The following is a 24,618-nucleotide window of genomic DNA, read 5'->3' as shown; positions in this document are numbered from 1 at the left end:
TTCGATCTCACACCCCTGAGATCCTGATAGCTCGATTGTGCATAAACTTAATGGATTTTTCTAAGTAGTTTGGAAATTTGAGTTACTCAGGGTATGATAGTTGTGTACTTCATTTAATATATCCCACATTTCACCAAAATGTACAAGAATGAATGAAATGGCCATCCTTAATGCAGACAGACTAGGATGACATTATAGATTTGAAATTTCATTATTACCCCTCTAGGATTTGGTCATTTAAATTTCAGCATTATGTAAAAAAGAGATTGGGACCAGAGTGAGGGTATTACTATACTTTAAAAAAGATGTGAATAAAGCAGACAAAGGCCATCTGCTATTGGCTGTTAAGAGTGGCTGTCTAGAATTCCTTTACAGTGTTATGGGCCAGGGTTTAGAGAACCCCAAAGAGTATCATGGAGTTCACCTGACCCACAACTTTTAATAGATTGTGGTATGGGGAGCACACGGCCCACTCTACAGGTGTGGTACAGCAGAAATGGAAAAGTATTTTTTAAAGCAAAACAATGTTTATTCTATGAAATCAAGTTAACCTTTTCAAAACATACAGTGAACATCTTAGCAACCATTAATTCAAATACAACCCCCAAAGAATACAACACTAAGTAATCCGTAAGCTGTCCTTTTAACATCCAGAAGAGTTTAAAAAAAACTTTAAACAGAAGCACATCAGGTTAAAGTCACTACTTCGAGCAGTTATTAGTTTTACATCACCAAAGGATCGATTTACATTCTTTAGATTATAGAGAGAGACTCTAATACACCTTCTAGCTGTGACTGCAGCTATCCAGCTCTGAAAACGAAACTGAAACACAACCTGCAGCAAACAGCCTAAAATGAAAGTAAAAAGCTGACAGACAGCCCAGCTCCACCCCCTCTCTGACATCACTGCAGTAATAAACGCCCATTTCTTAAAGGTACTCACACTACAGATATTTATATATACACCCATTTATAAACACCCATTTCTTAAAGGTGCTCTCACATGACAACAACCCACCTCTGGCGGGTGCCCAGCTCATGCCCAGTGTAACACAAACACCCACTGCACTCAGTGCAGGAGCTATCTCCCCGTTATTGGGCAGGATCAGAAAGAAATACCTCCAGAATTTACATTGTCAAAGTTTCACCAGAAGATGAATCTTTGGAGTTTTGGGCCTATCCGTATTTAATAGACTTAGCTACGTTTGTGGACGGTGAAGCATAAAATTGTCAATTAACATTTACTTACAGGTTCACAGTTGAGTAATACCGACTTGGTATTAAGGGGTAGCTGGTGCTCATGGCAACGTACTAAGTATGAATTTGTATCGTCAGGAGAACGAGTAAGGGAGATGGGGGTAAAATCTATCTAATTCTCATTCAGCATGGTAGAGGACATAAGTTGGAAATGATTGAAAATCTTACTGAGGAATTAGTTTCTCTCCCCAGGTGCAGTCTGTGAGAAATCTACATACCGTTTTAATAATGGTCCTAATGTGACATTTGACAAAATTCAGTTGGGGTCGATTGGATTTTCAAGGGAGATTTGTCAGGAAAATACTCCAAATGGTATGCAAATTGAATTCAGTGTTCTCCGTTTATCCGAGTACTTATAACTTTCTTCTATACAGTGTACAATTAGTTATTTACTTGATTGTTGTTTACCTGCCTACTATAGTCTTCATTTTATTTCTGATTGATTACGCCTCTTATCCATGTTTCTGAATGAAAATAATCTGTTCCCTGATTCTCACCCGTTTCTGACTGGAGTTGCCTCTCTGGTGGTCACAGCTCTTCTTGATGGAGCTGAGAGTTTCTGACCTTTGATACTTTTGTGAAACCTGTAATTTCTGCTGGCTGCATGGAGTTTTAATTAAGTGAGGGTGAAGGGAAAAATCCAATGACCAGATTTAATTAAAAACTCCAGAGGAAATGACAAAGAATGTCTCGTGCCACAATCTTTATTGTTATTTGCTACCTTATAAAATAAAGAAAAGGCACAGGAGGGCTGGATTCTCCAGTCTGTCAGCCGCCTGTCCCTTGGCGGCACCATTCGCTGACCGCGCAGTTCTCTACTCCTGCCGCTTGTCAATGGGATGTCCCATTGAAGCCATCCCACGCTGCCGGGAAACCCGCAGGTGGGGGGTGCGTTGGTGGTGGGAAAAGTGGATCGATACAGCCGGAGAATTCCAGCCCTTGTCTCTCAATTTTTGTGAATATTTTTGGCAACAATGTCAAACGGTTGTATCATATTTAATTAACACAATTACATTTATTACCTTTTATTGTTTATAAGCTGGATCATCACTTGCGACACGACACTGCATGCGCAATGGAAGCTTGAAACTGAGTACGCCAGAGAAATTTGATTGTAGTATGAATCTGCAGGGTGTTTTGGTAAGGCTATGTAAAACCATAAGCAATAAATTAATATAAACACGATTAAACATAATATTCTTTTTGATTCATATTGTTGGGGAAGCAGTTATAGTTCGAGGTCGATGATAATCCATTTGCCTGGGTGGCATGGTGGTGTAGTGGCTAGCACTGCTGCCTCATGCGCCGAGAACCCAGGTTCGATCCCGGCCCCGAGTCACTGTCTGTGTGGAGTTTGTACACTCTCCCCGTGCCTGAGTGGGTCTCACCCCCACAACCCAAGATGTGCAGAGTAGGTGGATTGGCCACGCTAAATTGCCGCTTAATTGGAAAAAAAAGAATTGGGTACTCTAAATTTTTTTTTTTTTAAATCCATTTGTCTGTTTCAGCTGAAGCAATGCAAATGGTTGTGATAGCACTAAGAATGGATCTTTCAAGGTAGAAGTTCAGTATAATGATGATGGTCTGACTTGGATGACCGCAGTCACAATTTAAGTTGTGGAACAAGTGCTCACATCATCCCTGGCCAGTCCCCAAGTGGCTGAGCGTTGTCCAGATTTCAATGTGGGATTTTACCACTTGGGTCAGGTTGTTGCCCCTGTCCTTCTGGATGGTAGTGATCGTGGGTTTGGAAGGTGCTGTCTAAGGAGCTTTAGTGAGTTCCTGCAGTGCGTCTTATAGATAGTACACACTGCTGCCACTATTTGTCGATGGTGGAGGAAGTGAATGTTTGTGGATGGGGTGCTAATCAAGCGGGCCGCTTTGTCCTAGATGGCATCAAGCTTCTTGAGTGTTGTTGGAGCTACACACTCATCCAGGCAAGGGGAAGAGCATTCTATCACAAACTTATGTCCAACCCAAATTGATCAGCAGTACTCTGCTGTTGGGCATTCAGAGTGAGTGAAGCAGTGAGTAGTGTGTTGACTCTGCTGGCCAAGGTGGTGAACTTATGATGGAGGAAAGATTATTGACAAAGCAGCAGATGATGGTTGGGCCTAGGGTACTGCCTTGAAGAACACTGGCAGTGGGGGGACTGAGATGACTGACCTCCACCAAACACAACCATCTTCCTTCGTGCTAGATGTGAGTCGAACCATTGGAGCATTTTCCTCCTGATTCTCATTTACTTCAATTTTACAAGGGCCCTTGATGCAAACAGTCGTGTTTGTGGTGTTTGTCTCTTTAAAAGAATACAGCAGAAGAGGGTCACCTGACTTGAGGGCCCAATGTTCCATCTGTGATGCTGGGGTTCTCAGGAGGAGACCAGGTTGAATCATCCACTTCACACTTCTGGCTAAAGGTCGTTGCAAATGCTTCAATCTTGTTTCTTACACTTTGCCATCAATCAAAATTGGGATGTTAATAGAGTTTGGCTTTAGTTGTATAATTGCCCACCATTATTTACCACTGAATGTGACAGGAATGCAGGAATTATCATGACATAAAATTTACTTTCATCTTGTTTCAGTTCTAATGGAGATTACTTCCTGAAATGGAAACATTAAAATAAAAATTTAGAGTACCCAATTTGTTTTTTCCAATTGAGAGGCAATTTAGCGTGGCCAATCCACTTAGCCTGCACAACTTTGGGTTGTGGGGGCGAAACCCAAGCATGACACGGGGAGAATATGCAAACTCCACACGGACAGTGACCCAGAGCCGGGATTGAACCTGGGATCTCGGCGCCGAGAGGAAGCAGTGCTAACCACTGTGCCACCGGGGTCACGGAAACATTTTTATTTTTCTTTGCTGTTAAACCTGTTGTGCATTTCTAGAAGGTTATGATTTTTTTCCAACTTTTTTTTTTGCACAGAGTTTTTTGAATGACTCCACCTCACATATCAAAAAGGAGAAAGCTGCAAGTCAAGTTGTGAATCTGACAAAAAATCCACAAAAATTAACTGTGGCTAGTGTTGCCTCAACCACAGACATTCTGACGACAATAATGGAGGATCCAATTGCATTAAAAATAGAGGTCAGTTCTATTTAGTTAAAATATAAAAAGATCTTGGCGCGATTTAATAGCCTCATTGCATCCGACTTGGTGTCGTGACGAGATCGTTGAATCTCACGAAAGGCCTCTAGCATGCACTAGACGAGATCTAGATCAGCATATTGAAATGAGCCATTTGGCTCAATTAAATATGCATTCGCAAGATTCTCCTGGCACCTGGGAACTAATAGCCTCCCCATTGAGACCTCGCCAGGGCCCCGTTCAGTACTGGTTTGCACAAACCATGAGGCAGTGTTCCGGAGGCCCCCCCCCCGAGGTTGGGCGGTGGGGGGAAGGATCGAAAATGGAGGGGGGGTGGTTGCTGAAATGGGGGGGCAGGAGAAGGTCAGGACAGCCAGACAAAATGGCACCCCGATCTGCGAGGAGTTTGCCAGCAGGAAATGACTCTAAGTGTGACATCTGACCTTTGTGGTTGCAAAAGACTATTAAGGTTTGAGACTGCACAGGGGGCATGAAACAGAGAGCTCCTGCTTATCAGGCCTTTGGAAAGACTGACTTCAGCCACATGAGGGTCTTACACCTATGTCATCGAACATCCTAGAAGACTGAAGAAATTGGTATAATGGTATGGGAGATCGAAGCTCAGTAGTGAAAATCCTGGGAACAACCATCACAGAAGAGGACGCTGAGTCAGTGGCTTGGAGACCAGTGAAGCTCCGTTAGTGTGATAATTGAGTTTGATTCGTGAGTTGAGTAATGTTTATTAGTATATTGAATTAAAGAGTCTGTGACAAAATAGTCTGTGTGACATTGATCAAATTTAAAGTCTGTGTGATATATTAGTACAAATAAAGAGTCTTTAAGTGAATACTACCGTTTGTGCGACATGTCAGTTGTGAACCCTTAAGGAATAGAGACGTGAACACCAGGCTGTGATGGGGGAGCACACAGGACAAGTTTGCAACGGTATGTGTGCAAGTAACCTGGGAAAACCCATAATAACTAGTTCAGTTTTGTCCTACATTATTTGGTCCACGGGAAGGTAGGTGTTTATCCTGAAATTGTGAGTGTTGGTCACTGTTATAATCCGCACGGGTTTCATGGGGTAGGGATGATACACTACCCAGTGGAGCTTGCAGAATACAAGCTCCCCCGATAAGGGCGAATCTTAACAGAGTTCATGTGCTGTTGTATAAATAGAATCAACCAGTTTTGCACTGACCAGGGAGGACCCAGTAGGGAACTATTGGAGCTGTATATCATAGCTAACATGTTAAATAAATAAGTTAGTGTTTTCTCTACAACTCGGTCTGAGCTTCTTTCGTTGCCCCTTACAAAACTGGCGATGAGGGTAAAGGCTGGTTCACTGCCAACACTGCTGAACCATCTCCCATTTCTCTTGATGCAGGTTGGAGATTTTTTTTTTCTTTTGAGCCGTTTGGATGTGTTCGATGCCAGACTGGAAGATTGCAATTGGTATGCACAGAGGTTGCAGTAGTTTTTCACAGCCAATAATATCGCAGAGAACGACGGACGGTGGTCATTTTGCTTACTGCCTGTGGTGCACGTACATTCAGAATGATACGCAGCCTTACCTATGCAGCAGCCCCAGGCAGTAAAACTTTTGATGAGCTTGTGGGGAAACATCTTAATCCGACCCCGTTGGTAATAGTACAGCGGTACCGGTTTAATACCGCTGAAAGAACCCTGGGTGAGTCCATCACCGAGTTTTTATCAAGACTGCGAAAAATTGCTGAGTTCTGTGCATATGGCGCCCCTTATCTGAGATTCTACGTGACTGCTTGGTTTGCGACATAAACAATGCGGCCTTGCAGAAAAAGCTCCCTAACTTTGCAACAGGCTGTCCAAAAATGCACGGTCCCGCAAAAACGGAGAACGAGGGGTGCAGAAGATGAAAGGAATGGAGGTGAATGCCTTGGCGTGCCCCCTCCCATTCTGGCCACCCCCCACACCCGCCCCGCCCCCTTGCCCTGGATCGAGCATCGTAAAGGCTGGCCATGGTGGCCGATATAATAGTTAACATGTTAAATAAATAAGTTTGTGTTTTCTCTTCAACTCGGTGTGGACTCCCTTCTGCGAGAATAATGTGGCCTGTCGCGGAACAACTGTGCCAGTTAAAATAAGGGGCCCAGTGACTTTGACAGTTAAACATTTTTATGGCAGACATGACGTTCATCACCAGCCCAGAACATGCTGGGGCAACATTCATCAAGACCTGAAAGCAGATGAGGAAACTGCGATGTTCAAACATCATGATATTGAAATGATTACACCAATTCAAGCCAGCCGGTGCTACTTCAAGTCAGTCTGTACGTTTTAAAGAGAATGTGCATTGTGGCTGAAGCAGGTGCTAGAAGTCATTCTCAAAATCAGTCGTTCACAGGAATGCCACGACATGGCATACATCGGGATATAGTGCGTGTGCTTTAACTTGCGCATTGGAGGCCTTGACGCAGAAGATGGACAGGAGGGGGGAAGGTCCTCTAACCATTCGCAGCCTGAAATCCCACCAGGAAGACTGAGAGGGCAGTGGAATCAGATAGTTGTGTAGTTCAATGCTAGAGGTATAGCCCCAAGGATCTGAATGCTGTTCCACAAGAAGTTTTAATAAAAAAAATTAAAAAATAAAAAATTTAGAGTACCCAATTCATTTTTTCCAATTAAGGGGCAATTTAGCGTGACCAATCCACCTAGCCTGCACATCCTTTTGGGTTGTGGGGGCGAAACCCATGCAAACACGGGGAGAATGTGCAAACTCCACACGGACAGTGACCCAGAGCCGGAATCGAACCTGGGACCTCGGCGCCGTGAGGCAGCAGGGCTAACCCACTGTACCACCGTGCTGCCCACAAGTAGTTTTAATGACTGATGTGTTGGGTGTTCTGGATCCGTGGAACACATACAGGTCACCAACACTTGAAATAGTCCAACACTATTTTATTGAATCATTAACTGTTTAACATACTCAGACTGTGGGTTAACACGATACTAGCTTTAACTAAAGACCTTTGCCTTGTCCTAACCAGTCGATGCACTCAGCACACGGTGAATGTCTGTGTTACAGGCTGTGAGCTCTGTCCTCCTAGCTAGCTGCAACTCGAATGAGCGGGAACCCTGATGCCCCCTGTCTTTAGAGTGCGTGTGCTTTAACTGGTGATTGGCTGCGGTATTGTGTGTGTTGATTGGTCCCACTGTGTGTCCATCAGTGTGTGTCTGCACCATGATATACTGGTGTATATTATGACATCACCCCTTTCATAAAGAAATGTACCTGCATGGCAATAAATAGTGTATGGTGAATGTCCCTGACAACGTGTGTGCGAAATATTTACAGGACTATGTACATGAGAACTAAGCTATTTACATGGGAAGGTGCCTGTCACAAGAATAACGAGATGAAAACTATATACAAACCACGTAAATGATTAAACGGAAGAACAGAACAAATCAGAAAGTCTATAAGTCCACAAAGTTCACAAATCAAGGGCGAAATTCTCCCCAAACGGCGCGATGTCCGCCGACTGGCGCCCAAAACGGCGCCAATCAGACGGGCATCGCGCCGCCCCAAAGGTGCGGAATGCTCCGCATCTTTGGGGGCCAAGCCCCAACATTGAGGGGCTAGGCCAACGCCGGAGGGATTTCCGCCCCGCCAGCTGGCGGAAACGGCGTTTGTTGCCCCGCCAGCTGGCGCGGAAATGACATGTCGGGGCGGCGAATGCGCGGGAGCGTCAGCGGCCGCTGACAGTTTCCCGCGCATGCGCAGTGGGGAGAGTCACTTCCGCCTCCGCCATGGTGGAGGCCGTGGCGGAGGCGGAAGGGAAAGAGTGCCCCCACTGCACAGGCCCGCCCGCGGATCGGTGGGCCCCAATCGCGGGCCAGGCCACCGTGGGGGCACCCCCCAGGGTCAGATCGCCCCGTGCCCCCCCAGGACCCCGGAGCCCGCCCGCGCCGCCTTGTCCCGCCGGTAAATACCTACTTTAATTTACGCCGGCGGGACAGGCAATTTCTTGGCGGGACTTCGGCCCATCCGGGCCGGAGAATTGAGCGGGGGGGCCCGCCAACCGGCGCGGCCCGATTCCCGCCCCCGCCCAATCTCCGGTACCGGAGACTTCGGCGGGGGCGGGGTTCACAGCGGCCAACGGCCATTCTCCGACCCGGCGGGGGGGTCGGAGAATGACGCCCCAAGTCTCTGAGGTGGGCGACGAATTCTGGTTGACCGCCTCAAGGATGGGTCGGGAGCTGCCGGCTGAGGAGCGGGCTGTACTGCGTCAGAGTGAGGAGGATGCAGAGTGACCGGAATCTCTGCATAGTCCAGGTCAGGATCAGCAGGAGGGTGAGGCAACAGTGGAGGATCATGTAGCGAGCGCGGAACGAGACGAAGGGCACGTCGATTGCGGCGCAGAATGGAGCCATCCGGTAGATCAACCAGGAACGAGCGGGGGGCCACCTGCCGAAGGACCACAGCGGTTGCAGACCAGCCAGCATCTGGAAGATGGATGCAGACGTTGTCATCTGGAGCCAGAGCAGGAAGATCAGCTGCACGGGAGTCATGAGCCGCCTTGTGCTGTGCACGAGACAGCTGCATCCGTCGAAGGACCGGAACGTGATCGAGGTCTGGGACATGAATGGACGGCACTGTCGTCCTCAGGGTACGACCCATGAGCAGCTGGGCTGGCGACAGGCCAGTGGACAGTGGGGTGGAGTGATAAGCCAGCAAGGCAAGGTAGAAATCGGACCCAGCATCGGCAGCCTTGCAGAGGAGCCGTTTGACTATGTGAACGCCCTTCTCCGCTTTGCCGTTGGATTGGGGGTACAGGGGACTGGATGTTACATGTGCAAAGTTGTACTGCCTGGCAAAGTTGGACCATTCCTGGCTTGCGAAGCACGGGCCATTGTCCGACACAACCGTGAGTGGGAAGCAGTGTCGAGCAAAGGTGTCCTTACTAGCATAGATGACTGCAGACGATGTGATGTCGTGCAACCGTATCACCTCTGGGTAGTTTGAAAAGTAGTCCACAATCAGGATATAGTCCCTGCCCAGCAAGTGGAACAGGTCGATGCCCACCTTGGTCCAAGGGGACGTGACCAACTCATGGGGCTGTAGGGTCTCACGTGGTTGGGCCGGCTGGAAGTGCTGACAAGTGGGGCAGTTGAGCACTGTGTTGGCTGTGTTGTCATTAATGCCGGGCCAATACACTGCCTCTCGGGCCTATCGGCGGCACTTTTCCACACCAAGATGGCCCTCGTGTAGCTGTTCCAGGTCGAGCTGGCGCATGCTATGCGGGATGACAATGCGGTCCAGTTTCAGGAGAACCCCGTCTACTACCGCCAGATCATCTCTGCCGTTATAGAACTGAGGGCATTGGCCCTTGAGCCACCCGTCTGTTAGGTGGCGCATGACACGTTGTAGCAAGGGGTCAGCCGCCGTCTCGCGGCAAATTTGGACGAGGCGTTCATCCGAGGCAGGTAGATTGGAGGCCACAAAGGCCACATGGGCGTCAACCTGGCAGACGAACCCCGCTAGGTCACACGGAGTGTTGACTGCCCTGGAGAGAGCGTCGGCAATGATGAGGTCTTTGCCTGGGGTGTATACCAGCTGGAAGTCGTATCGCCAGAGCTTGAGTAGAATACGCTGGAGGCAAGGCGTCATATCGTTCAAGTCTTTCTGTATTATATTGACCAGCAAGCGATGATCAGTCTCGACGGTGAATTGAGGAAGTCCGTACACATAATTGTGAAACTTAACCACACCGGTCAGAAGGCCCAGGCACTCCTTTTTTATTTGCGCGTAGCGCTGTTCCGTGGGGGTCATGGCGCATGACGCATATGCAACGAGGGCCCATGATGAGGCCTCATCACGTTGCAGGAGCACTGCCCCAATGCCGGATTGGCTGGCATCGGTCGAAATTTTGGTCTCTTTTGCTGGATCAAAGAAAGCTAAGACCGGGGCCGTGGTCAGTTTGGTTTTGAGTCTCTCCATTCGCGCTCATGGGCAGGGAGCCATTGGAAGTCTGTCGTCTTCCTGACCAGGTTCCTGAGAGCCGTGGTATGAGAGGCGAGGTTAGGGATGAACTTCCCTAAAAAGTTGACCATGCCCAGAAATCGGAGGACCGCCTTCTTGTCCTCTGGCGTTTTCATGGCTGTGATAGCAGTCACCTTGTCCACATCCGGCCGCACACCCAACTGGGAGATGTGGTCCCCGAGGAACTTGAGTTCCGTCTGACCAAAAGAGCATTTGGCCCTGTTGAGGCATAGGCCCTGCTCACATATGCGTTTGAACACGCGCTGGAGGCGACTGACATGCTCCTGCGGGGTGGTGGACCAAATGATTATGTCGTCGACATAGACGCAAACACCTTCAATGCCTTCCATCATTTGTTCCATGATCCTATGGAATACTTCTGAAGCAGATATGATCCCAAACGGCATCCTGTTGTAACAATATCTGCCAAAGGGGGTATTGAATGTACACAGTTTTCTGCTGGATTTGTCGAGCTGGATTTGCCAGAATCTTTTCGAGGTATCGAGTTTGGTGAAGAGCTTGGCGCGAGCCATCTCGCATGTGATCTCTTCGCGCTTGGGAATTGGATAATGCTCCCTCATGATATTGCGATTCAGTTCCTTGGGATCAATGCACATCGTCTGGTTTGATGCTGTATACCGACAGCGGCTGGTGTCTTTACTTCGGGGACAGCCTGTTTTTTGTCACGACACCAACTCGAAAAGGCGCCTTTGGGTCCTCGGTGTCACTGCTGTGTGAGAGGTCCGCATCGGACTCGGTGACCGTGGGTTGAATTGCCCGGACATTCCTGCGAGGCTGGCTGAAGCGATATGAATTGGCAGGCTGAGCTGCTCGGCAGAAGGCAGCATAGTGGCCAAGTCTGCCACATCGTAGGCATTGTCGAGATTTGGCAGGGCATTGAGGTTTTAAATGGGCGGAGCCACAGTTGCCGCACGCCGTAGCGGCAGCACGTTCGCTGCACCATCACGCATGCGTGGTGCGATCGTGCGTGGTGCGCGCCTGCGCATTGCATCCTTCGACGTCGCCGTCCCCTCGTTTGGTGCGCACAAGCGCAGGAGTCCGCGAAAAGCACGCGAAATGGCCGCCCTCATCCAGGCTGAGGCCCTGGAGGTGCTCAATCACTTGGACCCGTTCCGCCTCATGGGGACCTTGCCGCGCCGTTTCAGCCGCTTGGATGTGGGAATACCGACTCATGTCTTTTTCGTGTAAGGCGCAGGTCTCAATGGCGGTCATTTCTAGGGTGAGCTGCTTTACTTTGAGGAGCTGCTGTCGTAGGGGGTCCAACTGAACACCAAAAACGATCTGGTCGCGTATCATGGAGTCGGAGGTGGGCCCGTAGCTGCAAGACTGCGCAAGGATGCGGAGGTGCGTGAGAAAGGATTGGAAAGGTTCATCCTTACCCTGCAAACGCTGTTGGAACACATAGCGCTTGAAACTTTCATTCACCTCTATGTTGCAGTGAGTGTCAAATTTGAGGAGGACCGTCTTGAACTTTGTTTTATCTTCATCACCCGCAAAGGTGAGAGAATTGAAAATGTGGATGGCATGGTCTCCGGCCGTGGAGAGGAGGAGCGCAATCTTTCTCGTATCCGACGCGTCCTCCCTGTCTGTGGCTTCGAGGAAGAGCTGGAAGCGCTGTTTGAATATCTTCCAGTTGGCCCCTCGGTTGCCAGCGATGCTGAGCGGCGGCGGGGGGCTGATGTTGTCCATGTTGCAGGATGACAGAATGCTGGCGGAAGGCAGATTATTTGCAGGTAGGTCTAAGAAGTGCTAATATCCCTCAACTCCAGGTATCATGATGTGTTGGGTGTTCTGGATCCGTGGAACACATACAGGTCACCAACACTTGAAATAGTGCAACACTATTTTATTGAATCATTAACTGTTTAACATACTCAGACTGTGGGTTAACACGATACTAGCTTTAATAAAGACCTTTGCCTTGTCCTAACCAGTCGATGCACTCAGCACATGGTGAATGTCTGTGTTACAGGCTGTGAGCTCTGTCCTCCTAGCTAGCTGCAACTCGAATGAGCGGGAACTCTGATGCCCCCTGTCTTTATAATGCATGTGCTCTAACTGGTGATTGGCTGCGGTGTTGTGTGTGTTGATTGGTCCCACTGTGTGTCCATCAGTGTGTGTCTGCACCATGATATACTGGTGTATACTATGACAATGACCGCACGATCAGGGTTGTTAAATGGATCCTAGCAGCATACAACTGTATCAATAGCCTCACTTATTGTTCAATGTACTGCGTTCCCATCACTCACCTATCTACAAATCTCTCGCAATCACAATTCAGAGTTTCACTTAACCGTCGCACACAAGCACAGCCCACCGCTTGCACACACTGCCAGCTGTTTCATGATGGACAAATCTTCCAAACACATTGCAGCACACTCACTGACATGCCTTCCTTTCTTTCGCTGGACAAAATGGCACAAACGTCAACCACAATTCAACCACAGACAACAGCACCTAACCGGGTGGGGGACAAGTGAGTGTGCTCAATCCACAGGAAGTAATGGTCCTCACTGTTTGTGGACTGGTGATGACTAGAGACATGGCCAGCGGTGGGACTGAACACACTGAAGATGAAGGGATGCTCCTACCTAACCCTCCTTCTCTCCTTCCACACCTCATCTGATTGAGAAGCTACAGATGGGCTAAGGTTGTACCTCTTGCTACCCTTGTGCTTCGCTCCTTTCAGGTACCTAGGAATTGAAAGTATTTCAGACAACTGTGAATGAATATGTTGTGCAAGACGGAGAAGAGACTGGTGATAAAGGAACATCATTGCTTGATTTCACACTTGCAAACACCAGCCCCAAATACAGGCACTGCACATGAGAGCCGGGGATGGTTTAGAGGTAGGATCTACAAGTGATGAGACATTGATCCAAGTGGTCTGCAGCCATGGAAGTGCCAAAGGGTAGCACAGAGTGGGATCAGACATGATTCTGTTGCAGTAAATAAGATGAGGGGCCTGATCTAACGAGAGAAGCACTAAGTGCAGTAGCGAACGGGAATTGCCAGGTGTTTCCCGACAGCCGATCCGGCGAGATCGTGACCGGTTCTACCTGGGCTGGTAATCATGCTCCAGGACTTCATGGTGAAAATGACTGCCCCGCCAGCTGATACACCTGGACCGTACCCAGCAGCACCTGCTCACGAGGGGGAGCAGCTTTTTAACCACTCCCTCCGAGCAAACCCCAGACAGCACACCAGCCATGCCACTAAGGAGACCTGCACCACGATTCAGAGATGCTGACCCGACCAGAATGGTGGACGCGGTGGTGTCGCAACGGCATACCCTGTTCCTCCAAGTGGGCTGAGGGTCAGCCACGGGTCAGCTGGTGCCACCTGGGAGGCAGTGCCAGTAGCCGCCAGCATGGGAAGTGTCACCAGGAGGATTGCCACCCAGTGCTGTAAAAAGTTCAACGACCTCCATTGGGCCACACAGGTGAGTTGGCATCATCCCCCTGGCACCAGACCCGCCTGCCACCCTGCCCCCACGATACATGAAGTGTGAGGCTCACAAAGCCTTCTCTTTGTCCCCGCAGAAGTTGGTACGCAATCAGCGGGAAAGGGCCCAGACGGGCGGCAAGGTGCCGGACAAAGAGTCCTCACTCTCTACGAAGAACAGGCCATGGAGGCCGCGTGGGTGACAGGGCAGAGCGGTCACCGACGTCAAATTTGGCCTGCACTGCACAGGTGGAAATCCATCGGCCTCCATCCAAATGATCTGTCACACGTGAGTTGTTCATGCTAGACATAATGATCCTTCCCTCCTACTGGTCACATCCTACAGATGTCCATTCTTCTGCAGAATCTCCATCCAATGATGCAGCCCATCCAGGGTGCCCCCCCCCCCCCTCAAAGAGAACACCTCGGAGGAGAGTTCAGGGGTTGGCACCATTGAGGCATCACAGCTGTGTTCCCCGATCTGTTAAGGACTATATAGTTATTGATGCACATCAGGTGGAGGCAGGAACGTCTGGGGAGAAAGCAGCTGGGTCCCAGTCAGGTGCCGAGTCTCTGGACCAGGTTATTCCAGAGCTAATGCAGATGCTAGGGTGCAGCTGTGAGATTTAGAAGGGAACGTCAGTGACACTCCAGCAGGTGCATAGTCAATTGGTGGAGTCCCAAAGGTTACAGGCGCAGGGGATCGCTCTGGCAATGCATGGCAACAAAGCCAACACTGCTACGGTGGCGACCGCAGTGGAAAACCTGGAGCACAACGTCAGTACCATGAGTGGTGTTGTCGAAGGCATTGCTCAGTCAGTGATGGCCGTGGCTGTGTGTCTCGACAGTGTACCCCAATCACTGGGGGATGTGTCCCTGATGCAGGTGGATCTTGCTGAGGAACTGCGGAGCATGTCCCAGTCTCAGATGACATTCCCAAGGTGCTTCGGAGCATGCCCCAATCTCAGATGGTATTCCTAAGGCACTTCGGAGCATGTCCCAGTGACCGGTGTGCATTGCCGAGGCATTGCAGAGTATGTCCCAGTCTCTGGTGGAAATGTCGTGGCTCTCCAGAACATGTCCCAGTCACTGAGGAGCACAGGCGAACATTACCAAGGCACGCCAGAGGGTGGCCTGGTCACAGAGGAGCATCGCGAGGGCATCGACACAATAATGCCAGGTGATGCAGGTTCTCTCGAGCTCATTCCAGCTGTCCCAAGGTGACCCCCAAGACCCTAAAGGCACCGTCTGGGAGAAGGGAGCGTGGAGGCTGATCCGGATCCTCTCTAAAGGGAGATGACGGCAGTCACCAGCTCTCCCAAGTCCACCCATCCTGACAATGGTGCGTCTCGGGGCCAGCGGGCGGAACAGGGCGGTAGGGCAAAGCATGAGCCACCGGCAAGATGGCCAGGCCCCCCAGAGGATGCCCACAAGGGGCATCAAGGGCATGGTAAGCAGCAGGTTGCCTCCACCTCTGCTGTGCATCCGGGGGACATATCTAGATGTAATGGCAGAGCACGGAGGGCTAAGCAGATAGAGGATTACTGAGTTACACCCGAGATATGTGAAGCCTCTGTCATGATATTCCACACCGTCCGCTGGCTTGCACTCGCCACCCTATGGTACCTTTCGCCCTCCCCAGGCCCCAGTTTCCCCTGGGCTCGCTGGTCCCAGATCTGGGCCCACCCCCACCCAAGGCATACCACATAGAGGTGATGGGTGTGAACATTCTGTCAGCAGACAGGGAGGAGTCAAACTATGGCATAGATTGAGGAGCACCAGAGCTCACCTCACTCTCTTGCCTGGTATATTGACCCGCTGACAGTGCCGACACAGGCCCATCGCACTGCAGTGGTGTTGCACAGATCCTGGGAATGTGGGTCAGGGCGATTGGGGGGGAGAATGGGTGTCTGGGTGGGCAAATGGTTGGATGTGGGGGTGAGAGAGGTGAGTCAGGAGGGGGAAGGATGGTTGAGAGGGGACGGTGGGAAGGAAGTGGGGAGGGAGTTAGATGATGGTCAAAGCCACATCCTATGAGAAGCGGATGAGGATATGGGCATTTCTGGTCCTCTGGGCATGTGGACCCTTGCCGCTGCCTGTCGTCCACCCTCCAGCTGCTCCCGTGGGTCCTCACCAAGCTCGTCCCCAGCCCTTCCTAGTTTGGCTCCATGTCCTCCTTCCCAGAAGAGGCCTCACGTTCCTCTTCCTCCACCTCCAGCATGTTTCCCCACTGCTGCCAGGTTGTGGAGGGCACTGAAGACCATCACAAAGCGGGTGACCCTGTAGGCAGTGCAATTTCAGCAGTCCGGTGTCCCTCTCAATGACAGCCTGGGTGGCCACACAGGTCTCATTACATCGTGTCTCCACATCGGTCTCCGGTGCTTGTACTGGCATCATTAGCCAGGACCTCAACGAATACCCCTTAACCCCCAAGCATAGGCCCATCATCCTGGGCTGTCCCTCAAAGACTCCAGGGATCTCTGACTGCCCCAGGATGTAGCTGTCGTGCATGTTCCCTGGGAAGCAGGCACACACATGCATGATCTTGAGGTTGTGGACGTTCAGGGAGTGGAACCCCCTCCTGTTGATAAAGGGCATTCCCAGAACCCCCAAGGTGAATCCATGCCATCTATTACTCTCTGGACCTGGGGCATCCTGGCAATGATGGAGAATCCTGCTACCCGCAAGGACATGGAACTCGTGGTGCAATGACCCCTTGTTGAGACGAAGCCTCATGCGGCACATGCTGTCCAACATCTCCTCGAACGACCAACAATGCCTGTACAACTTGGGCCATCGCTGGTCTCCCCTCTGGATCCCTGATGATGGCCTGGTCCTCAGGGTGTGGAAAGGACCCCTGCCCATGGGATGCCCCCTTGAGGCTACGCTGACGCTGCTGCCATTGCCTTCTCTGGCTTCTGGCCATCTGGATGCTACCAGCACTGCGAGGGCAGCTGCTGCGGCCCCACAATACCATCCATGTGATATCTGTAAGGAATTGGAGAGGGTGAGAGACCGACAATCAGTTTTAACTTCCACCCCCCAGTGCCCCAGGCTGATTACCCAATTTCCACGATGGCTACTCACCTTCTCCAATCCCCATAGCAGCTATTGCGCTGGCTTCACGTTTTTAAATAGATATGCTGAAGGGCATCCGCGTGACCACTCGTTGGGCAGTTGGTTACATCACAGGAGGCCGTTAAAAAGTGGTCCGTCCCGTAAGCGATATGTTAATTTGGCTTAATTGGTGATTATTGGTTTCTCACCACGTCGAGCGGGATGTGACTCTTGCCAATGGTAGCGGGCTGGTTAGATCGGAAACTGATCGGAGCCTGGCATGGGTCCTGATTTCGGCCTTTCCCATGATCTAACCGGCTTGCACGGATCTGTGCCGGGCACAACGCAGCGATTAGATCACACCCGAGGACTTTAAAAGGAAGGTCTACAGGAAAAGGTTGGTGCAATGACAGGCCTGCTTGCAAGCCTGTCGTCATCCTCAAGGACCATGGACCAGTCTGGAACCAATGTTGCACAAAACCTTGTGCAGAGCTTGGAATAAATCCTTTTTCAGTATGCAGTCGACGGTCAATTCTATCAGCATACTGTTATGTGAGAGTACCCTTTAAGAAATGGGTGTTTAAAAAATATTCCTTTATGAAATGGAGCTGCTCATGTTACTGGAGTGATGTCAGAGTGTGGGTGGAGCTGAGCTCCACTTCTGCTTTTTGAGTTTCAGTTTGAGAAGAGCTTGGGTGTGTCTGTGTTTTTCAGGGAGCTGCATCTGAAGTCTGCCATCTAAAGACTATCTTGATCATTTGGTGAATTCAGAATTATAAATGGTTTCAGTATTGAATGTAAACCCTAATGTACTCCTGTTTAGAGGTTTGTTAAGTTTTTGGATGTCAAAAGAACAGCATACAGATTACTTAGTGTTGTATTCTTTGGGGGGTGTATTTGATTTACTGGTTGCTAAGGTGTTCACTGTTTGTTTTAGAACGGTTAACTTGAGTTCGTAGAATAAACATTTTAAAAACCACTGGTCCATTTTCTGCCACACCATACCTGTAGAGTAAGCTGTGTGCTCCCCATACCACAATCTATTAAAAGTTGTGGGTCAGGTGAACTCCATGATACACTTTGGGATTCTCTAAACCCTGACCCATAACAATTGGGGCTCGAGGGGGATAAAAGTTTATCTATTGGATTTGCTTAGTGAACTTAAAGACAGTGAGGGGTGAGCATATTGTGGTTGCTTTTCAGGTGTGGTATTTTAGTTTAAGTGGGGAGTGTGTTGTGGACAATGGCTATTTCAGAGGCTCAGAAGTTTTTGGGGGTGGAGACGGTCACACGCAGTACCTTATGGACAGAGACTAAAAGCAGACTGTTAGATTTGGCAAAAACATTGCAGTTAACATTACCTGACAAAATGCGAAAAGATGAGGTAATTATTGCGATGGCTAAGCATTTAAAGTTGCCTGAGATACAGTTTGACTCATTGGAAATGGCAAAAATTCAGTTGCAAATTAAACAAATGGGACATGAGAAAGAATTAAAGCAGCTTGAATATGAAAAAGAGCGGAAAGAGAAAGAGATAGAGAGGAAAAAGAAACAGAGAGAGAGGAAAAAGAAAAAGAGAGAGAAGAAAGGAGAAAAGAAAGAATAGCCCTAGCAGAACAAAAAGAAAGAGAAAGGGAGATACAGATCAGGGAAAAAGATAAAGAGAGAGAGTTTGAACTCTCTCATCAAAGGGAAACGTACAGTTGGATGATAGTGATGAGGATAGTGAGAAAGAGTGTCAAAGTCGAAGTTGTGGTGGGGATCTATTTAAATATGTCCAAGCATTGCCTATGTTTGACGAGAAGGAGGTAGAAGCCTTTTTCATTTCATTTGAGAAGGTAGCTAAACCCAAATGAAATGGCCACAGGACATGTGGGTATTACTGATTCAAACAAAGTTGGTAGTTAGGGCTAGTGAAGTGTTTGCATCACTACCGAAGGAGGTATCTGAGACGTATGAGGTGGTGAAAAAATCCATCTTAGGTGCATATGAACTAGTGCCTGAAGCCTACAGACAAAGGTTTAGAAATTTAAGGAAAGAATTTGGTCATACATACATGGAGTTTGAAAGGATCAAACAGAGTAATTTTGATAGGTGGATCAGGGCTTTGAAAATAGATCAAACGTATGAAGCTCTCAGAGAAATTATATTTTTGGAGGAGTTTAAAAATTCAATTCCTGATGTATTGAGAACTCGTGGAAGAGCAGAGGGTTAAAACTGCGAGGTTAGCAGCAGAAATGGCAGATGATTATGAATTAGTTCATAAATCAAAGCTTGGTTTCCGACATTAGTTTCAGCCTGTGAGGGATGGAAACTGGGGACATGAGAAATACTCGTGGTAAAGGTAAAGGTGATCTGATGGGAGATAATAAGGAGAATGTACCTCAGACTAAAAAAGAAATCCAGGAGGGTGGAAGAGACATGAAAAGTTTCAAATGTTTTCACTGTAATAAACTAGGCCAGGTGAAGTCACAGTGTTGGTGGTTGAAGAAAAGCACTGGAAAGGCTGATGTGGTAAAAGAGGATAAGACAGTGGGGTTTGTTAAAGTGGTAAAGGAAAGACCAAGTGAAGCGCAGGAGATGCGAAAGATTGTACAGCCTGATCAAGAGGTGATTGATAAGAAGGTGCCAGATCTCTTTAACAAATTTACTTGTGTGGGTAAAGTTCACACATGTGTATCAGGAGGAGTAGGTAAAGAAAGTCACAGTTTTAAGAGATACGGGAGCTAGTCAATCTTTAATGGGAACAGATGAGGAGTCATGTAGTTTGGGAGGAATGTTGCCAGAAAAGGTGGTAATATGTGGAATTCAGGGTGAGAGGAGTAGCGTTCCATTATATAAGGTAAGGTTGGAAAGTCCAGTGAAGAGTGGTGAAGTGTTAGTAGGAGTAATAGAGAAACTATCTTGTCCAGGAATACAGTTTATCTTGGGTAATGATATAGCTGGATCGCAAGTGTGGGGCAGCACGGTAGCGTTGTGGATAGCACAATCGCTTCACAGCTCCAGGGTCCCAGGTTCGATTCCGGCTTGTGTCACTGTCTGTGTGGAGTCTGCACATCCTACCCGTGTATGCGTGGGTTTCCTCCGGGTGCTCCGGTTTCCTCCCACAGTCCAAAGATGTGCAGGTTAGGTGGATCGGCCATGATCAATTGCCCTTAGTGTCCAAAATTGCCCTTAGTGTTGGGTGGGGTTACTGGGTTACGGGGATAGGGTGGAGGTGTTGACCTTGGGTAGGGTGCTCGTTCCAAGAGCCGGTGCAGACTCGATGGGCCAAATGGCCTCCTTCTGCACTGTAAATTCTATGAATGAATGTGGGAGTGATGCCTACTGTGGTTGATAAGCCTGTGGAAAATCAGACAACTGAAGTGTTGAAGGACGAATATCCTGGGATTTTTCCAGATTGTGTAGTTACAAGGTCGTAAAGTCACAGGTTAAGACAAGTGGAGAGATCAAAGAGTGAAGATGAAGTTGAAGTGCAATTATCAGAAACGATGTTTGATCAGATGGTTGAAAAAGAACAAGAACAGGTGGAGGATGAGGCAGACATTTTTAGTTCAGGAAAATTGGCAGTTACAACAAAAAGATGTAGAAATAAAACGGATGTATCAGAAAGCATACACGGAAGAGGAATCTGAGAGTATACCAGAGTATTATTACCGTAAAAGTGATGTCTTAATGAGAAAATGGAGACCTTTACATATGCAGGTGGATGAAAAGTGGGCAGAAGTTCATCAAGTAGTATTGCCGGTAGGGTATAGAAAGGACGTGTTGCGAGTTGCACATGAGGTACCAGTGGGAGGTCATTTGGGAATAAGGAAAACTCAAGCTAAAATCCAAAAACATTTTTATTGGCCTGGACTACGTAAAGATGTAGTTAAATTTTGTCAATCATGTCACACATGTCAAGTGACAGGGGAACCTCAAGCAGTGATAAAACCAGCGCCCCTAATACCCATTCCAGCATTTGAGGAACCTTTTACAAGGGTCCTAATTGATTGCATAGGACCGCTTCTAAAACAAAAAGTGGGAATCAATATCTTTTGACTATAATGGATCTGTCTACTAGGTTTCCAGAGGCCATTCCAGTATGTAATATTACAGCTAAAAAGATTGTGGAGGAGTTACTTAAATTCTTTACTAGATATGGACTCCCCACAGAAATACAATTGGATCAAGGATCAAATTTTACCTCAAAGTTATTCAAAGAAGTTATGGATAGCTTAGGAATGAAACAATTTAAATCAACTGTGTACCATCCAGAATCGACGGAATCCCACGTTCTGTGGAAGCCGTCGTCTGACCCTCAGATCGCAAATTTGATTTTCTCCATTTGGAGAGATTCTGAGAAGTCCGACAGCCAGTCTGCAGCTTTGGGTGGTGCTGCTGACCGCCAGCCGAACAGGATTCTACGGCGGGCGATCAGGGAGACAAAGGCAAGGGCGTCCGCCCTCCTCCCCAGGAATAGATCTGGCTTTTCTGAAACCCCGAAGACCGCCACTTTCGGGCATGGCTCCACCCTCATCCCCACCACTATGGACATTGCCTTGAAGTTTCCTTTGTCTAGTATGCTTGCGTCCAGTAGTTCTTCCAGTAATGTCTGTCGTGGCGGTTGTGGGTATGTCCTTGTCTCCTTTCGTAGGACGTTTTTGAGCTGTAGATACCTTAGCTTGTTCCCCCTGGCTAGCTGGAATTTCTCTGTCAGTTCGTCCAGTGCTGCGATCTTGCCGTCGGTGTACAGGTCCCTGACTGTCACTGTCCCTCCGTCCTGCCCCTACCTTTTGAAAGTGGCGTCAGTCAGTGCTGGTGTGAACCTATGGTTGTTGCAGATGGGAGCTTTGTCCGACATTTTGGTCAGGCCAAATTGCTGCAACTCCCCCCGCCATACGAACGCCATGATTAGTTTGTCTAGCGCTTTGAAAAGGCCTTGGGGATGTAGATTGGAATGGATCCAAGTAGGAAGAGGTACCTGGGCAGTACCTTCATTTTGATCGTCTGGACTCTCCCCGCGAGGGAGAGTGGGAGTGTGTTCCATCTTTGCAGGTCCTTTTTTACTTCCTCCGTCAGACTGGTGAGGTTCCATTTGTGGATCTCTTTCCAGTCATGGGCTATTTGGATCCCCAGGTAGCGGAATTTGTGTCGGGCTTATTTAAACAGCAGTCCCGTTAGTGCTGCCTCCCTTACTTGTGGGGTGTACCGGGAAGATCTCGCTTTTGCTGATGTTGAGTTTGTAGCCCGAGAAGGGGCCAAACACTTTCAGGAGCGCGGTGATTCCGTCCATGCTGCTCTGTGGATCCGAAATGTAGAGGAGCAGGTCATCTGCATAGAGTGAGACTCTGTGCTCTCTGCCGCCCCTTTGGATCCCCCTCCAGCTTTTTGCTGCTCTGAGCGCGATTGCTAGTGGTTAGATCGCTAGAGCGAACAGCAGCGCGGACAGTGGGCATGCTTGGCTGGTGCCCCTGTGCATCTGGAAGTATCGGGAGTTGGTGTTGTTGGTCTGTACGTTCGCCATGGGAGCGTTGTATAGGAGCTTTACCCAGGAGGTGAACACTGTCCAAGCCCGAACCGTTCCAGTACCTCTATGAGGTATTTCCATTCGACTCAGTTTTTGGATGTTAAAAGAACAGCATACAGGTTACTTAGTGTTGTATTCTTTGGGGGGTGTATTTGATTTACTGTTTGCTAAGATGTTCACTGTTTGTTTTAGAAAGGTTAACTTGAGAGTTCATAGAATAAAAATTGTTTTGTTTTAAAAACTACTGGTCCATTTTCTGCTGTACCCCACCTGTAGAGTGGGCCGTGTGCTCCCCATACCACAATCTATTAAAAGTTGTGGGTCAGGTGAACTCCATGATACACTTTGGGATTCTCTAAACCCTGACCCATAACAATACATTTACAGCCAACATGAGGCAGTGTCAGTTTGCTGATATCTCCGATTTCTTCTCCCACCATCACAAACTACCCAATATCTGGATTCACAATGAATGGTAGGACATTAGGAAGTACAGAGGACCAGAGGGATCTTTGGGTGGATGTCCAAAAATACCTGAAGGCAGCAGGACAGGTAGATAAGGTGGTGAAGAAGGCAAATGAGACACTTGCCTTTATTAGCCGAGACAGAGAATATAAGAGTAGGGAGGTTATGATGGTGCTGTATAAAACACACGTTAGGCTACAGCTGGAGTACTGTGTGACGTTCTGGGCGAAAAACTCATTTTAATGTTTTTACATACATTTTAATCTTATTACTGAGGCCCTGTCACATGATTGCCCATCACTGAATGTTCAAACCACGCTGATGTCATGTAACGTCGGTGAGGATAGGTCGAGCCCCAGGTCGATGGGTAGGGTACGAATGGCGAGGGGGGGGGTTTATGGAGAGGATGGGTATGGTGGACCTCCGGCATTTTCAGACCCCAGGGGGAAAGGAGTATTCCTTCTTTTCACATGTCCATAAGGTGTATTCGAGGATTGATTACTTTGTAGTGAGTCGGGAGATTTTTGTTGGGGTGGAGGGAGTACAGTATGCGGGGATCATTATCTCGGACCATGCGTCCCACTGGCTGGAAATTCAGTTTAGAACGGGACGAGAGCAGAGGCCGGGGTGGAGGTTTGACTCGGGGTTGTTGGCGGATGGAGGTTTTTGTGATAAGGTGCGGGTGGCGATTAAGGAGCATGTGGAGTTGAATCAGAATGGGGAGGTGTCGGCAGCCATTTTCTGGGAAGCACTGAAGGCAGTGGTCCGGGGAGAAATTATTTTGTTTAAGGCTCGTACGGATAGAGAAAGGAGGGAGGAACATGACCGTCTAGTGAGTGAGATAGTGGAGGTGGACCGGGAATATTAGAGATTAGAGGGTGCCCACCGTGGAGGGATTGGAGAGGAGGAAAAATTTGCAGGGGCAGTTTGACAGGCTGACAACGGGGAGGGCGGTAGGGCAACTGCGTAGGGCAAGGGGGGTGTAATATGAGTATGGGGAGAAGGCGAGCCGCATGCTGGCGCACCAGCTGAAGAAGCAGGCTGCGCCCAGGGAAATATTGAAGATACGGACTGGGGCTGGGGATGTGGTGTCAGAGCCAGGGAAGATAAACGAGGCATTTAGGGAGTAGTACCAGAGGCGGATCCGGGAGGAGAGGAGGGGGACATGGGGCGGTTTCTGGACGAGCTGGAATTTCCCCAGGTGGAGGAAGCAAAGGGGCAGGCATTGGAGGAGCCCCTGGTGCTGAGGGAGGTGCTGAATGGTATCAGGGGAATGAAGTTGGGGAAGGTCCCTGGGCCAGATGGGTACCCATGGAAATTTTATAAGGAATTTGCGATGGACCTGGCACCACATCTGTTTAATGAAGCACTGGAGAAGGGGGAATTTGGCTAAGTTGTTGGCGGGGAGGATGGAGGATTGTATCCTGGGTGGTTGCAAAAGATCAAACAGGCTTTGTGAAGGGCAAGCAGCTCGCGGGTAATATAAGACAGCTGTTGAATGTGGTGAAGAATCCGTCGGGGGCTCTGGTATCGGAGATGGTGGTGTCCATGGATGCGGAGAAGACATTTGATCGGGTGGAGTGGCGGTACTTGTTTGAGGTTTTGGGAAGGTTTGGGTTTGGGCTGAGATTTGTCGCATGGGTGCGGTTGCTGTATGTGGCACCAAGGGTGAGGGTGAGGACGAATGATATGAGCTCACAAAGATTTGACTTACACAGGGGTGTGAAGCAGGAGTGCCTGCTG

The 24,618-nt window shown here is 48.9% G+C and overlaps 1 protein-coding gene across 1 annotated transcript in view; it reads left to right on the top strand.

Annotated features, from left to right (window-relative positions):
• The window catches only part of LOC140389714 (uncharacterized), a 119,953-nt gene that overhangs the window by 19,771 nt on the left and 75,564 nt on the right, over nucleotides 1-24,618 (top strand). Inside the window, exons 4-6 of the mRNA XM_072474154.1 lie at nucleotides 1,450-1,569; nucleotides 2,297-2,397; nucleotides 4,190-4,351. Coding sequence (XP_072330255.1) covers nucleotides 1,450-1,569; nucleotides 2,297-2,397; nucleotides 4,190-4,351 — 383 coding nt within the window. The remainder of the gene's footprint in view (nucleotides 1-1,449; nucleotides 1,570-2,296; nucleotides 2,398-4,189; nucleotides 4,352-24,618) is intronic.

This window comes from Scyliorhinus torazame, chromosome 14, assembly GCF_047496885.1.
Source record: "Scyliorhinus torazame isolate Kashiwa2021f chromosome 14, sScyTor2.1, whole genome shotgun sequence".
Classification (NCBI taxonomy): Eukaryota; Metazoa; Chordata; class Chondrichthyes; order Carcharhiniformes; family Scyliorhinidae; genus Scyliorhinus; species Scyliorhinus torazame.
The sequence above is the reverse complement of the archived record's forward strand: the minus strand, read 5'-3'. Positions and strand labels throughout refer to the sequence as shown.